Genomic DNA, 17,506 nt, shown 5'->3' with positions numbered 1-17,506 from the left:
TCTGCATCGCCGCAAAACTGGCAACAGATATACCACAACGTCGTATACACATACATATGTAATTTCATTGTATAAATCTATACTACTTAGTTGTACAACTAAGCCATAATGTGCATGATTGGTTAATTATGTCCGATTTTGTTTTGGATTAAGATTTCTCGCTATACGCCATTTTCTTACATTTTCAAGAATATTGCTTATCTTGTAACCAAAAAGACATTTTACTTGTAGTTTAAAGGCCATAACTCCAGGTATTTTGCCATTTTCTGCTGTAAGACGATTTCAAAAGTGTACCTAACACTTTATACAATACAGAAAACCCAATGCAATTAGCTCCATCCATTTTGAAGATATAGCCATTTATGTGTTTGACAACTTGATTACCTAATCAGGCTAGCAACTGGCTTGTTAGAGCCAGGCGGCGGGTTCAGCAAAAGTTGTGATGTAGATCAGGCTATCTGTACATGTCATGCAATCATAAAAGGAGGAGTCGTGGCCTTAATTAATTATGCACACCTCGAAGTAATGTGTTTCATTCACTATGGTGTATTGTGTGGCTCCGAATTGTGTCAAGGATAGCACAAAGAACAATCGAATGACGGATGGGACCCATTTTCATGAATTTCCAAAGCCAGTTGAACGAGAGAGGAGGAAGCTGTGGATTTGGAAATGCAAACGTTTGGAGTGTTGGAAGCCTGGGCCTTCGGCCAAACTTTGCAGTGGTCACTTTCTCGATACGGATTATCACATGAAGCCGGATATCTGCATCCAACTAAATATTAAATGCCACTTGTCAAAAACAGCTGTTCCATCTGTATTCGATTTGACCAACCCCACTTACATGCGACAGCCTCCAAAGGAACGTTCGTTAGCCAGAAAACATAAACATCAAGAAGTGAGTTGAACATTATTTCATGATTTATACACTGCTGATGCACACAACACTCATACTACCCAAATGGCACATGTCATCCACTGTACAGTGGCTACACAACCATGTCAATTGCATTTAATGCCCGAGGCTGCTGAGGTCGGTTGTTATACATAATGTGTAGGCCCTATTGGGGCCTGTGATACCGCATAGTGTCTTCTTGTGTTCCAGCCATAGCAAGGTGACAGCGACACAGGTCAGTGTCAGTGACAGCCATGTCAGTGACAGCTCTCACTCTCTGAACTGTATGCGGAAGCCATCTTGCTTTGTTCTGAATAGCCTGATCTACGTCATCAACAAATCCCTAGCGGCCACACGTGGAACTAATCTAAAGTTGTGTATGGTGGGAAATTCAAATAGTTTAAAATTGAAAATTGAAATAACTAAATAATGACTTTATTATTAGAATTGTTTTAATGTCTGGGATCTTTTTTTTAACCCTCAACATATTTCATGAGTATCAAGCATGTTTCAAACCTAGATATATGGCCTTTAATCAACTCTAACAGTAATCAAATAAAAAGCTGATTCGCACTGCGTTTGCGGTTCTTTATACATAATCAACCTGATCATCTTCATTAATTTTCTCTTTGAATGTAGTCAATTTGCGCTAATTTTTCTCCACGCGCGTGATCGGGCGTTAACTATAATAATTAGCTCATTGTAATCAATTCAGATTGTTTTGGTACTTTTCAAACTATGTAATTAACTAGAAATAACCAAACTAATCAACAAAAATTGTTCCAGGAAGAATTCATGTCATCTACAAGGAATTATCTATATTTTTGGCACGTCTCATTCCATGCGAGAAAAGACAGAATGACAGAAAGACGAATGACATGAGAGGGACTACGTCTCCTGATCTCATCGCAGAGAATACACCCTAACCTTCAGAGTCATAGCAAACTATGTTGCAACAGAAATATTTTCAAAAGGTGACAGGTGACACTGCTAGCCATGAAGTAAAGCGATTAACAATTATAGGTTTTTTGTTGCATCAATATGCGATGATCATCTATTCGGTTTTGTGGTCACCGCATTTGCCTGTGATAATAATTGGTCATGGCTACGACCTGCACTTAATACTCTTTTATCGCCCGAAACTGCGATAGATGAGGAAAAAAAACGTTTGCGAGCACTTCAGCATGATATGAACACAGTCGGTTGTAAATTCAATTTCGACACATAATTCACTTGTCATGCGTGTGTAAGCTTACTTCCACGATCTGAATAAGTTAAGGTATTTCAATACAGTACAATGTAGCAGAATACCGGTTTTCTGTACTTCTTTTACAGTGCATCACTGGAGCTTCTTGCTGCAACATAATATATGCACTCTAAGAACTATTTTATCATTAATAGTAAAATTGTTACTATTTAATGGATTAATATTGCACCCACATAGAAGTAGTAATTTTTACTACTTCAAAGTAGTTAAGATGTTTAACCAAATAAATGGTAACTTTTTCTACAATTAAATAGTAATTATTTTACTGTTTTTGATAGTTATTTTTGATAGTTAACTATTCCTGGTGGTTTTGGTTGAACACTCCTCTACTGCTGTAGAACCACATAAATAGTTAAATTTTTACTATTTCTGAGAGTTGTTGTTGCCATTACTATTCCTTGGTGGTAATATCCGTGGGCCGTATTTTGGGGCAGGAAAACATGATTCTGCTGCATTTTTGTATCCAACAGTCAAAACAAGCATGCCATTGGACGCCAGTCTAGTTACTTTAGTCACTTCCATCCTGCCCTCACCTAGATGGAGACGCCACAAGACATCCAGCTGAATCTATAGTCTGTCCACAACAGGAAGAAAAGAGTATTTTAATTTTAACAACAATTTAAAATTTATTCAATAAGAAACATCAACTGCAGTGTACTACCACATATCACATAGTTTGAATCATAGTGTATTACAACAGTAAGTACCAATGCTTCCACCCCCCCCCCCCCCCCCCCCCCCATATCACTGTAATAAAAGCAATGGAATGTATACATAAGTATAAATACACAAATTGCGCTCCCTCTCTGAATAGAAATTCATTGGCCCATGTCAGTTTCAAGTATTTGCTTGACAGCATAACAATTCAAATAACAAAAAAAGATTTATATCACAAAACACCTTGTACTAAACAACATACAATTTAATGTCCACCTATGGATATAAATTATAACAAGGTAATGTACATGTATATGAATGAATATCAATAACAGTGATAATATGTGCAATATTAATCTCTTCATTACACGGGTAATTTTGTCCTTTCCTCGCCTAGACCCCCCCCCCCCCCAGAATATAGTTTTTTTTTCTCCATATATCTTAAAAAAAGAATGTGTCCTATATCATATAAATCAGTGTATCAAGACTTCTTGATAAAATACATGCTTACCATTTTTTATACATGTACATTTTGAATTTATGTATACACCCACAAGCGATATTATTTTTTCTATATTGGACAAAATGGATGAAAAGTACCATTGCAATATGATCACAAAGTTGGGCAATATCACTTGATTAAAGATATTACACTGAAACCAGTACTAACATTCTCTCCAAACACAATATGACTAGAGTCGAATAAAACTTCACAATTTTAGCCCCCCTGTGATTTGGCAACAAATATTAAAAGTGGATATGAACACAGTGGAGATCGAGATTGGCATTTCAAATTTTCATGGTGATTAAGATTATTTTGACAGATTTTGGCACAAATTAGATACTAGTATTAGGAATACACTGCCATCAGTTTTCATATGATATTGACAAAATACGGTTATTAAAGATGGTTGCCCGTATCCCAGAAGGTAAGTCAAAGTGCGATAATTTTTGGTATGTCAAATTAAGTGGTCATAAGACATCCACACACAAAGTTTCAACTTTCTAGATTCAAGAGTAAGTAAATAGCCACCATTGTTGACAGACCGATAGACAATATTATGAGCCAAAAAACAACATCATTGACAATGGGAATAAAGTACTACCCGATTGTACCAACATTAAGACATCACTGCCATAAATCAAACAATGAACATTTTACATGTTTTTACAGGTCCTCTACCTTTTTGAAATCAACTCAATCTGCATGAAATCTCACAGTCAAAGGGAGTTAACTGTTCTTTCCGTAGAGCCAAAGTCAGAGCCATACTATAGATCTATACACTTGATTGGGAACATCGATCATTTACAAAAAAGTTAACATGCCAATTCATCTCATTGGAAAATACATTTTCGGAAGATTCTTCTGCTAACTTTTGGAAGACTTTTTCTTTCCAATGGTATGCTTTACTTTTCGATGAGACCATGAGAAAAGCAATAAAATAGAGTGGCAAAATTTATGTAAATCTTGTTCCCAATTAAAAGTATGGATCTATATTTACTGGTATACACTCCAAGGCAGTGCACATTGCACATAAGAAACATCTGATTTGAGATACTGCATATCTTAAGGAACCACTAACATTTTCTCAAAGAACTTACTTGTTGTGTTAGAAAACTGCCAAAGTACCAAAAAGTAGCATCCTGGGCCCAAAGCCAACAAATTTTTATAGCATGTTTCTTACCAGTAATAGGACCTTGCAAAATTCCAAATGTGCTTAAATAATGAGATTCCAATGATCACCTGTGATAGGGTTGTTGTAAATCTAAGATTTTTTCTCACAGTTCTTTATCTAGCAAAACTGCCACTGGCAGGATGAAATGGTCCATGAATCATGTGCTCACGTGTGTGTTCAAATAGATTCAGCTGACTATGACCTTCGAACTTTCAGAGACCAGGTCTGTTGTTACCAATGTATCTGAGCGACTTGAAATAATGGATGGACAAAAACGAGACATGTCTTGGGGATGCCACGGTTAGCCTTCATACATGATACATGTGGTGACATGACAAAACATGTCTGAGCTACAGCAATTTCGTAGTCTAAATAATAGTCCTGTCGATCAGTTATTACCAATTGGCTTCAGTTGGAAGCCTCGTGCAATTGTTATGGACTGTTCATCTGAAGCCACAGTTGTACTCGAAGGAGGCAACGTCATGTATTCGCGTCAGGTAATTTAGAACGGATCTAAGTTATCCTGACAATATCAGACCTTTTCACTCGATACATACTTACTCCGTAAAGTCTGCAGCACACTAGCCGCCAACTTTGGCGACAAGAAGCGTTCGGCTGACGCCTCTCGGCGCCAAAGTTGGCGGCCAGTGGATCCCGGTCAGAGCACACTTGCCCAGAATTGGCGTCCAGTAGCGTCTTTTCCCCCAATTTAGGCTGCCATTTTGAAATCATGTGACATTAAGACGCAAGCTGATTGACCATAGCCTCGCCGCCGACGCCAAGTCAGGCGGCCATCCGTAGCACACCTGGCTTCTGGTCTCACTAGCCAGTGGTGATCAGGTCGGCCAAAAAACTAGTTTTTCAATCTCGAGTGATTACCATGAATACAGATGGGCCTACTCTATCTCTATTGCTACGTATTCAAATGTAAATGTCCGATGTTTTTTGTGAAGGGGAAGCTCTGACGATTATTTGAGAAAAATACCAGTTTCTTCTGTGCACTTACGCGGTGAGCAGGCCCCGCATGAAATTTATAAGTCAACAGGATGTTGACATCGACTGGTTCCTGTGAGATTGCACATGTTCTCAAGGTAAACTTTCGAGGGCAAAAAACTCAAACAAAAGCCGCAACGACAGCCTATTTTTATATAAAAGATTGAAATAGTCGTCAGTTGGCTTTCTCAAGGTGATGAGTAGATGTGTATGAAATTTTTTTTTCACCATCCTTGTTAATCTTGAAATTATAAGGCATAAAGGTGAAATTTTACAAATTTGCCTTAACATACAGGGTGTCTCATGCATTGTGCTGCATCAGTCTATGCATGACTGTATGTCTAGACAACGTTGAAACTTAGCCAGATGTATTTGATACTACCAAGTCTACAGCCGCTGGAACAGGGGTATGCATGAAATGACGTCGCGTCATTTTTGGAGGTAGGTAGGCCTGGCCTCCTCACCGGCTAGTGAGACATCTTCTTGCGTTCAAGCGCGGCGACACGCGTCAAAAATCAAACTTGTTAGATATTTGGCGTTTAGTTGCGGCAAGTGGCGTCAAGTCGCGTTCGCCGACGTCGTTCGTAGCGGACTAGGGATTTTTCAGGCATTCAGGACTCTTGCGGCAAAAAACGCCTGTGAACGCCGATGGTTGGTGGCTAGTGCGCTGCAGGCTTTAAGAGGAGTCATGTTTTAAGCCCTGTTTGCAAGAGGCGGGATCTAAGTGGGCTTGGCATGTGTGATGTACGATGGAAAGGACCAGTCGGCATTGGAGCAAAACCCATCAATACACTAGTCACAGTGGCAGCAACCTGACGGGTATTAAACTTTTAGTTGTTTCTGTTTTAATGTCCTCCTTGTTATGAAACGGGGGGGGGGGTCCATACCTTAGTTTCCCGGTATTAGAAACAAAGGATTTCAGGATTAGGCCTTGGCTGTTACATGTATACGCCATGCGCGCATTCCTGACAACTCGTCTTCCCTGAATTAGAGGAAATGCATCTTCAAAAAAAATAGGAATACAAATACAAATTGTACATCGTTTAGATTTATGTGTAGTTTAAAAGTAGCCATGGATGTAATCAAATTCCGCAGGCATCGAAACGCGGCCTGTTACAACCGATGATGTCGAAACCGACGCATAATGTCGAAACTTTTTCACCGACACATACATGTACTTAATGTCCAAATTTTCATCATTTTTATGTCCAAAACAACCGATAATTTCATTTAATCTCCAAACTTTTTAACGCATAGTGTCGAAACCGTTCTCCCATATAGGTGGTATCAAAAACAGGTTAGTTAAAAAAACCCTCTAACTTGGATTTCCTCAATTTTTGAATGAAATTGCCACTTTTCAATCCCTACCTGGCGGTCGCAGTTTTTGGAGGATTGTAATTGTTAGAGTCTCAAAATGACGCTAATGCTCTCCCCTTATAGCCGAACAGGGAAATTTAAACAATAGTTAAGAAACTCTGCCCTAGGAGACATCATGCATATCTGTTTTTGGCCCAAACTGCCTGTCGTGAGTGAGTGTGATGGTCATGAGGAGTACAAAGTGCCAAAATATTCCAATAGAGCGTGCTCAGATTGATTTGCGTATATACCACTAAACCAAGATTGATTTGCGTATATACCATTAAACCAACATACATAACTCCTCCCACCAACTTGCTGTGAGGTCACACCACCAAAATTGCTGGTGGGCCTAATAAGCTATACAAGTGGCATAAAGCTTTGCAAACCATCGATGAATGGACAAGTCATGTAATATGAATTTCATTTCACCAAGCTCTTACATAGCTGTTCTTGGCCATGCTGGCTGTTAAGTCGGTGTATTCCTGTTTCGACTATTCCTGTTCCGCCTATTCCTGTTCCGCCTATTCCTGTTTCGCCTAATTCCTTATTCGCCTATTCCTGATTGGCCTACTTCCTGTTTCGCCTACTTCCTGTTTCGCCTATTCCTGTTTCGCCTAATTCCTGTTTCGCCTATTCCTGTTTCGCCTATTCAAATGTATTGCTAACCTCCCCACAGACGTAGGAATATGAACCGTCCCTTACTATAGTGTTAAAGGCTGTCATTTAGAATAAAGTCTGAAATAATGGATTCAGCGACATGTCAATTATTTCAGTATTATTCGGAATAACTTTGGAAAATTATACATAGCTTACATCGGCTTATGTTTAAGCTTATTTTAAAAGGCAAGAAATAAAATAGTAAGACAGTTTTACCCTTTCATTAGATTTGATTAAGGTTTATTAGGCCTGCATTTTATATTGTGGATTCTCTTTTTTTGTCTTAGTCAGTAACTAGCTTCGTAACAGAAAGAATACCTATAGATACATTGTTCTTTACTATGACATGGGTTTTACAGCTGATTTTGATTAAATAATTATGAGAATGTACAGTATTTTTATTTATTTTATTTATTTATTATTAAAACCTCCAGTAAAGGAGAATCAAATATTTTACAGGTTTAAAACTACAATGTACAACCTAACAAGTTCAGTCAATACTTTACAAATTTAAAACTAAATGTACCGGGTATAACCATGGAGGCATTATAAATATAAGTAATAAAATATAAAATTATAATGCCACCATGGTATAACCTAACAGATTGAATTAAAAAGCCCGTGTGAGCAATCTCACCATGGTGTGCTCAGCCGAACCCCTCGTGTCGTACCCGCTGCTGAGGAGGAGACCGTGTAATGAGTCCACAATCCCATCCTCCGCAGCAGGGACAACCGAACGGTCAGCCGAGCGACACCGAGGAGAGAACGCTAGGGAGGCGGGCGCCACACCGAGATCGATCACAGAATCCAGAAGGGTGCCCTTTATGCACCCGGCACCAGAGGCCCACTTTGCCAAAAGAACACAGTTCAGGGCTCTGGCGGGGGAATCATGCCGGAAGATTCGTTTGAAGAGAGAACACTTTGAATCATTGATGCTGTTGCTAATACTTTCAATTCCAAGGGCTTCCAGTAGCTTGGAATGATGGCTTCTCTTAGGAAGACCCAAGAGGCGTTTAACTTGGTTGCTCTGGAATCTTTCGAGAATTTGCCTCTCCAAACTACGCAAATATAAAAAGTGACAACCATATGTAAGAATGGGTCGGACAGTACTGTTCCATAAAAACGTTTTTACCTCACTAGATAAACCTGGATAACACATCCCGTTCTGGAGTAAGCTGTAAACTCTACAGCGTGCGGCCGAGACCCTTCTCTCGACATGAGAGCCCCCCGTAAGACCAGCAGTAAAGTTGACTCCAAGGATCTCAGCTTGTTCTACATTTAAAATCTGATCGGGACCTAGCAGCCAAGCAGGGCTCTGCTCAAATTTGTTATTTTTTATTAAATTATGTATTTTTATCAAAAACTCATGAATTCCTGTTTTTATAAAATAAGCGACTACTTTACTCTAGTTTTTACTGTGTGTCAGTATGGTCATATGGTCAAATAAGTCCCGGACTGTCACCGCTTTCAAGATGACTCTTTAAAAACGGTCATGGCATGGTTTGTTAACAAAATTGATGGCATTTGATTAGTCAAATTGTCATCACATCGTTAACATCATCCAATTGTCCCCTCACATTTCCCCATAAAATGGACATGATCCCTAAGGTTCCCCCTGGGAGAGTCGATTTATTGTAGGGTATTGTAGGAAATAGGCGAAACAGGAATAGGCGAAACAGGAATAGGCGGAACTGGAATAGGCGAAACAGGAATAGGCGAAACAGGCATAAACCGTTAAGTCACCATACTTCAGGATTATCTAATAAAATTCCTGGAAAGGCCACAGATTTGCCATATACTTTAATATACTAGTATAAATGTGTAGGCCGATGCCCATGTCTGTACATTGTCCTTCAGTGCAAGGTGGATCCAAAACTGGTTCCTTTCAAAACCTCATGATCAAGCCCATCAGAAAAATTGAAAGAGCTGCAAATAAAATCACCATTTTACTCATAAACTATCTACATGTAGGCGATTTCTTCTGCAAAATACCAGCTTGCCCTAGCAATAACCCTTATTCACGCATTGATATGGTTTTGGGCAGAGAAAAGTCAACAGGTTTGCTTATCCATTTCACCAAAATATTCCTTTGTTTCTCATTATTAGGAAGATTTGTCAACCTGAAAGACTGTTTTATAAAGTCAATATTTGTTACTGAACCCAGATATATTTTTGATATAAGTTAGCAAGGAGCATTATTTATTTTATTTCATGTTTCAGGTTTCGGACTTGTAAAATTTTCAGAAAAATGCACCCAGTATCTCTGCCTCTTAAAGCCCATCTTTGACAGGTACTCCAGTAATCACAGTAGGTGCTTGTTGCTGAAATTGATTATAACATAGTCACATGTTCTTTACAAATGAAACAGAGTAAATAGCCTTGTTTTTTTAGTCATTGAAAATTGCTTTGTTGGTTCAATCATCCTCAGTAGAGTTGTCCCTGAAGAGAACAGTTCTAAAATTCTAAAATCCCAGGTCAGGGTATGTCATAATAATAAATAACGTTTTGTAATACGTCTTGTCAATAGGACGTAAGCATAATGTCTGATCATGTCACTTCAGTAGAAATTGGCAGATGTCATTTTCAGTGCAGTTTAAGATTTTACCAGAGATACAAATCAAAGTAATCCACATTGCAGTGGAAAACAATTAAATCCGGAAGGAAAAATATACACTGTGAGCTATTATTGCTAATTTCCACATTACAACCCACCCACTGGATTGGCCTAAGCTCTACCATGGCGACACTCATTACTTCTTCATGTGTGTGTACACTAGCGGCACATAGGGGGATAAAAGAACACAACAGGACCATTGCCTCAAAATTGGCTGAGTTGTAAAAACAGCTGTACATACAATGCAACGTGGTGATAATTTGCTTAACTGAAAGACCAAGATGTAAATGCCATTGTGTAGTAGAGAGTAAATACAGCTCAGTGGTACAATAATTGTCTGAATCGGTAGCCTGGTGCCTGATCTACAGCTGCCGATGGAAAGGCTATATTTCTTGTTTTTAAGTTAATGTTTTTTTTAACTAATCTGTTTTTGGTGGTATACATGACTATGTCGAAAGAGAATTTATTTTCTTTTGGACTTTTAATCAGTGTTCTTTTGCACTTAATTCCCACTACAGTTTTTAACCCTCATATCTCCATTTTGTCTGCACATTAGTTACTCATCAAGAGGAAAAGTGTTGTACAATTAAACATCAAACGTTGCTGTTTGATTAATTATATCAAATGATAAATACACTTGGACTTTGCAATTTTCTTATGTTAAGTCAAGGTCTATGCGAGTACTGTTGATTGAAACAGTTTCTTTCCAAGTGTCAAAGGCACTGTTGCCCTTTTTTACCATCCCTTGAGGGAAGGTTCCCAGGGTTTTACAATGGAGCCAAAGCTATGCCATGTTTTAAAAGTACTCTTATAGACCTTCGTTTTGATACCCAAGTCGACATGATTTATTCTGCCTTGCAATGACAGCAGGAAGTAAGTGATATTTCCCGGGTTTTGAGAAAAATAGCAAAATCGTATTTTCAAATGGCTCTCTAATGTGCAATATTGAATCCACCTTTGGGTCAGTGCTTTATTACATAAAATCCTCTACATTTTTGACACGTTATATTGTGATGGCCATTTCCCTAAATTTTGGCCGTTTTTGTTGGTTATACATGTACTTCCTTTTGCCATGGTATTTTGGCGTGGGGAGATCAAGTAATAAATTGGTAAAATATCTGAAATCAAACTTTATTGACATCAACTTTTTAACCCTTTACTACTCGGGGGTCCTTTTAAGGGTCCCATTTTTGAGGTAATGTACAACTTCACACACGGGAAAGATTTGTTTCTGAAATTAGCACCATTGCCTGCTAATTTGTCAACAGGAACTTCATCTTTTTTCACACTTGGCCCATAGGCCCAAGAAAACATTACCACAGTGCCCAACCCTTCACACTTGAAACAATACACTTGTATCTGGCTGCATCATAAAAAAAGTCGAGGAATGTAAACATCACCAGGTTATGATAAAATATGACCACGTCATCTGTCAGGCCACGTACCTGTAATAAAGTTTTAAGCCGTTTTCCTTTTAAAACGGTACTTTCTACATAATCATAACTTTTTCCGAGACGTTATCCGGGAGGAACGCTTTCAAAGTCAAATAGACCTATCCTAGCCTGTCAAATCATGAAATTTTCGTTGTACGTTATTGTGGAGTAGTAGGAATAAACCGCATGGAAAAATGGGGGGGGGGGCTCACTTTTTAAAGCACGGGCTGAGATCACGTGGTTCACACATTTTCCGCGCTGGGAATCACGCAAAGTTGCTTTCGCCATTTTTCTGTAGAATAAACTTTGGATTTGTCGAAGTTGTGGTTTATTAGTAAAATCCTTCCTTGTTGTTACAGGTAAGACTTATGTGTCACAATATTTCGTAAGATAAGTGTATAAAGACCATATATATTGTCAGTGCGATGGTTGACTATTGCCAGTTGGACCAGAAAAGATGAGTTTGTGACCGTGTTGGTCGCCGTGTGAAATTGACAGAATCCGAGCTGAAACCTTGTGTGTGGGCCGAGTTGCATTCTCTGGCCACGGGTGATTTTGGCTGAAATGGTTAATTCTGAGGTCATGTACATGAGCTAGAAGAACTCTAGTAGCCTTCAGGCATTTATTCTGGTGTGCTGGCAGAGATAAAGTGGTTAATTCTAGGCGTGGTTCATGTCAGACTGACTTCAGTTTAGTTCGTCCTTTGTCCGCGCTATGGCGCCATCAGACGGTGTGAAGATGCTTTATTTCTTGTTCTACAAAAATCATATAAAGTTTGGCATAACCTCCTGTGTGGTAATGGATTCTGGTCGGAGTTCATTGAAGTGTTGCTGTTGATCTTTCTGTATATGCCAGCATGGAGAGAGTACATTAGTTTACTGGTTTCCTCATGTCTGGGACCAGGGGATTGACTGCTGTGGGTTTTAAAGGCCAAGACCCTTTGCAGCCAATCCTCACTCCACCAATCTAGGGAGGAGTATGTCTTAGAGGTACTCTGTGGCTGGCAGGGTCCGTTCCACTGTCAGCTGCATTAAATTGTTCCTTGAGGCAGGTCCCCGTGAGTGTGACTGCTACTGTAAAGCAGGTTAGGAGCCACTATGAGTAGCTACTTTGTTGTTGTGCTTAAAGTACTGTAAAGTCAGTCAGGAGACGTCATTGTGAAGTTGTCCTCTGTGGTAGGGAACTTGAGACTTTGCTGTACTGCTCTAGTAGTTATTGATTATTGGTATGTATGTATACACTGTAATGTAGTGTATGGCTTTCGCCATTTGTTCTGTAAAATAAACTTTGGATTTGCCGAAGTTGTGGTTTATTAGTAAAATCCTTCCTTGCTGTTCCAGATGTGTGTATTGCCCGGTTAACATTATGCATGATAATTTCAGGGTTTGGGGATCTGAAGTTAGGGGGGTGATTTTTGACGGCTTTTAACCCGCTAGTCAGCTTTTTCACCACTACGGGGTGAATGGAGACTGAAAACTGCATAAGTAAGCTAATTGGACTGAAACTTCATCATTTTCTTCAATTTAAACACACCTTATTCTCAATTTTAGAAAAATTATATCTTAAATGGAAAATACCATTCAACTGGTATGGTGCAACCACGTATTGATCTCTATACAGGTGCATGACCGTCAAACTTTATAACGTCGTCACATGCCTGACAGATATCTAACCTAGATTTATAATTGCCTCATAAAAAAGTGACTGATTTCGGGAATTACTTTAATTTTATAGCAGTTATGGCCGCTACCATGGCAACGACCTCGAAAAAAAGTGCCACTCATTCATTATCAAGTGGGACAACAACAGACTTTACAAAAATACTGGTTTTAGTGGCCTACAAAGCAGTTTTGAGTGTTCAGTTGAATCTGATTTATACTTGATAATACTACAGTTAGTGTTTCCTTATTACATGTACACGCATCTTTAAGAAAAAATGGAGATGATACGGACATGATTTTTTCTGGTTTCCAATTTGGCCCTCTAGTGGTCAAGTAATGAATCAGCGGAGTGGCCGAATATCGGTCCTTGAGATCTCCTGACTTAGGGTACATGTGTACCAAGCATACGGTCAATAGTCATTGCGGGTAAGAAACGTACCATAGGCCTATGCCAATTTACGTCATTTGACCTCCGTGGCCTTGAAGAGTAGATCAACAGTGAGTTTTCGCAAATCCCCCGAAATGCCAAAGCGAACGCCTGCCCCATCGCTCGCCATCGAGATCGAAATTTGACTTACTTTCTGGTCATCTTTAAAATTTGACTGAAATTTGTACTGTTGATTCTCGGACATAATACCCGTAACAGAGTTTTTGATTTGACCGACGTTTCAAGGTCACAGAGATCAAACATTCAAACTTCACCGAAGGTGACTTGGCTGCCGACCGCTTAGTTCTTAACCCTTTCACTTTGTGTATATCATACGTATGTGACGTTGTGTGTCGTAATCTTTAAAGCAAACGTGATTGTATTTCAGGTGTGGTGTGCGTTTGTCTGGTTGATTGCAATTCTTCCACTCCGTTCTCGGACAGGGGCTGTAGGTGAAACCAACATTCCTGATGGGTGCCAGGTAGTAACCTCGGAAACGGACGGGAAGACACTCACCTGCCGACGTGCTCCGTTCCACGAAATCCTTGCAGCAATCTCCGACCTCGGGAAGGACCTAGTGAAAATTACTGTCCAGTCCTGTCAGCCCCAGGAGGCGGTTGAACTGAACCAATCCTGCTTTCCCAACAACGCCAACTTAAAGAACTTGTGGATATCTGAGTGTGGGCTAGTCAGGATAGCGCCATATACTTTTCAGACGCCTGAAAACCTAACTGAATTGTCATTGTTTGGTAACCAAATCCGTGTGCTAACCAATGAAACTTTTAAAGGGTTGAGGAAATTATTGAAGCTTGATCTCCGTTTCAACCAAATCAGCTCGATTCCGGACGGATCTTTCAAAGATCTTGAGAGCTTGTCTATATTGATGTTAGACAACAACAAACTACTTTCGGTAACTAACGGCACATTCAAAGGACTCAGGAACCTCGCCGACCTTGAGTTGATTCGAAATAAAATCCATTCAGTTGCGGATAATTCTTTCGGCGATCTTAAGAAATTATTGAAATTAAATTTAATGGAAAATAAGATAGGTGTGATAACTGGAAGGATCTTCAATGGATTGAAGAAGCTTAGGAACCTTTACTTGTCTTACAACCAAATTACGTGGATTACTCCCGGATCATTTGAAGGGCTTGATAATCTGTCAAAACTAGGAATGAATTACAATAAGATTGGACATTTAACTAACGGCATGTTTAGGGGCCTTGGGAACCTGCATTGGCTTGGTCTGTCGTCAAATTCGTTATATTGTGTTGAGGATGGGACTTTAAGTGATCTGAAAAACTTACTAGCATTGTCTCTGAAGGGTCAAAGATCACAAAGCTTTAAACCATCGCCATATTTGTTTGCTGGTCTTAAACGTTTACAAAAATTGTACTTCGAGTTCCCCCGAATCGATTGGACAGGAATAGATAAAGAGAATTTATCGGTATTCTTTGGAAACCAAGTGCAATCTTTGACAACCTTGGAGATGCAATCGTCACAACTGACCAATAACTATTTACCCATTTTAAAGAACCTTAAAAGTCTGAATTATCTTCTCCTGCGGGATAATAGCCTTGGTTACGTTCTTAAAGAATCGTTACCAAAACTTGGAAGTGGAACCCTGGACTTGTCATCTAACAGAATAATGTACATCGAGACAGGAGCCTTATCACGGTTTAGCCGTGGTAATACGGAAGTCATTCTTAGAGGAAATTCTTTTTCCTGTGAATGTCAGCTGCTGGGTTTTTCCAGATGGATACGGGAAAATGGCATGAACGAACTGGATACTCTCACATGTAGTGGACCAGTTTCCATGTACGGGAAACGGGTGAGAGATTATAATCCTTACTGGTGGCAGTGCAGCCCATACGTCCCTCTGATAGCTCTGGTAGCTATCATTGGTTTGGTGGTTCTGGTCTGTTCAGTTGCAATGATCCTTTATTGTAATCGAGTGAACATTCAACACTGGTTGTTGGAGAGACGCCTTACGCCTCGAGCAGATGAAGAGGCAGAAGCAGCCGCCACTGAGCGCAGTCGTCTTGTTCCATCCGGCCTGTGCGGGATAAGCTCACTTCCAAGAGGGAGGACAGAAGCATATATCCTTTACAATATGAATGAGCAGGATGTAAAGAGATGGGTGGACCAGTATATCGAGGAGAAACTGTACGGTCACCCCTTGAGGGTGACGCTACAGTGGGCAGCAGGTCCCGATTACATACCTTTGTGGAAACAGGTCAAGGAATACGGCTTTGGTGTCATTCACTTCGTCGTCATCGTGACAGAAGATCTCCTAAAGAATCATTGGCCGGAGATGTCCGCAAATAGCGGTGTTGAAAACCTTTCGAAGTTCGTCCTTGTGTTGATGGGGATGAAGAAAAAAGACCTTCCCAAAGAATTACTCAGGATGCACTGCCCTTGCTTAGAATGGCCTGAGACGAAGCGAACCAGTGTGCAACGCGAGAGACAACAATTTTGGAAGCGTTTGCGGCTTGTCCTTAAAGATACTCGACCCGATTAGATTAAAGGCAGATACAGCAAACATGATATGTAGCCGAGATAACACAGAGCCTCTTCCAGAAATGAACCACGAGACGTAATTCTACCCCGCCCCTCAACCACCTGACTCCACGGAATTGGGACCCGAGGTTCAACTTCATCAGCCATGATCGACATTCTTGAACCTTATCCCTGAATCCATTCTAGTGAGTGGGGTTATTACTAACTTCAGATGGCGCTTTCGTTGCAGACATGCAGCTTTTATCCTTGGGCACATGCACATTTATGTAATCATCCATATTCCTGCGCGCTAAGAAAAAGCGTGTTAAATTTAACACTTCAAAAGCTAGATTTAACACTCAGCGGTGGGGCGTACAGGGACAGCTCTTCGGTTGGAATCCCGATTCCTCTCTCGCCAGGATCACCACTGTTTCGTCTTTGTGTCCTTAAGCGAGGCACTTGACCCTACTTGCTTCTCCCTACCCAGGAGTGAATGATGGCGAAATATACATGCTCTTTCTGAACGCTGCATACTTGTACATGCAGCCCGGGCAGGATACCATCCAGGAAGTTGACCCTGAACAAGTTTTGTACAGGCATATATCTACTGTAGGGTATCTATATCATACTACTATAAGGCGGCTCGATAAAGTGCCATTTGGGGGTAGTGTTTCGTCTCGAAATTTTGCACGTTTGCAGGTGATATGTTATCCTGATGCAACGTTGTGTTTATTTTCGGAAATTTACTTCAGCGGAGCAGTAATGAGGGATTTTTAATCGGACACTGTCAATTCTCCTTACGACTCACAGAAGCCAAGTCATAGCTGTTTAGTTATGCAGGGGCTTAATCAATTACCTCCACTCCCTGTGGGGTGGCTAACATTACCTGTTGAACAGCTGGCTGTAGGGGGATGATTGGAACAGCCTGTACCTGTTGACCTGCTGAACTAAAGTTAATGTTATTTTCAATCCACGATTGCAGGTCACCTGATGTTCGAGATTTCGCGGGGAAAGAAATTGTAAACAAACGTATGTGTGCAGTTCAAATGTAAACAAAAATGTATTTTTGGTACTTTCGGTTGCTGGACTTGGGTTTTCCCGCAGTAAGGAGCTGGGGTCAAATTGGTGGTCTATTGTTTATGTGTGCTGTGTTAGCCAGAGGGGATTTTCAAATCGAGGAGCTGCTCACGGTGCTGAACGTCTAGCTTGCCTGTCGAGTAAGTGCCTTGCCCGAGACCTGGCTACATGTAGGAGGAGCACGCATTTTAAAGTTATAGTAGTGATAGTGCAATTGGATCGAGCCATTTTTGAGGCCGACATGCGAAGGCCTATCTGGGTACTCCTTCTTCTCCGTATAAAAAGGCGCATATT

The 17,506-nt window shown here is 40.2% G+C and overlaps 1 protein-coding gene across 1 annotated transcript; it reads left to right on the top strand.

The window, feature by feature from the left end:
* The first annotated feature begins 3,723 nt into the window (after window positions 1-3,723).
* Window positions 3,724-16,715, top strand: LOC135492617 (leucine-rich repeat-containing protein 15-like). The gene is made up of 3 exons (XM_064779173.1): window positions 3,724-3,745; window positions 11,908-11,933; window positions 14,025-16,715. Exons 1-3 carry the CDS (start codon window positions 3,724-3,726, stop codon window positions 16,155-16,157), a joined length of 2,181 nt encoding a protein of 726 aa, XP_064635243.1. The 3' UTR covers window positions 16,158-16,715.
* Window positions 16,716-17,506: the final 791 nt, after the last annotated feature.

The sequence above is a fragment of the Lineus longissimus genome, chromosome 8 (genome assembly GCF_910592395.1).
Source record: "Lineus longissimus chromosome 8, tnLinLong1.2, whole genome shotgun sequence".
Classification (NCBI taxonomy): domain Eukaryota; kingdom Metazoa; phylum Nemertea; class Pilidiophora; order Heteronemertea; family Lineidae; genus Lineus; species Lineus longissimus.
The sequence above is the reverse complement of the archived record's forward strand: the minus strand, read 5'-3'. Positions and strand labels throughout refer to the sequence as shown.

Bases quoted from the DNA above. Each gene is read 5' to 3' on its own strand.
- LOC135492617 (XM_064779173.1), top strand. From the start codon at position 3,724: ATGGTTGCCCGTATCCCAGAAG. The intron at 3,746-11,907 runs GTAAGTCAAAGT...TTGTTGTTACAG, and splicing joins GGTTGCCCGTATCCCAGAAG to GTAAGACTTATGTGTCACAA. The intron at 11,934-14,024 runs GTAAGATAAGTG...ATTGTATTTCAG, and splicing joins CTTATGTGTCACAATATTTC to GTGTGGTGTGCGTTTGTCTG.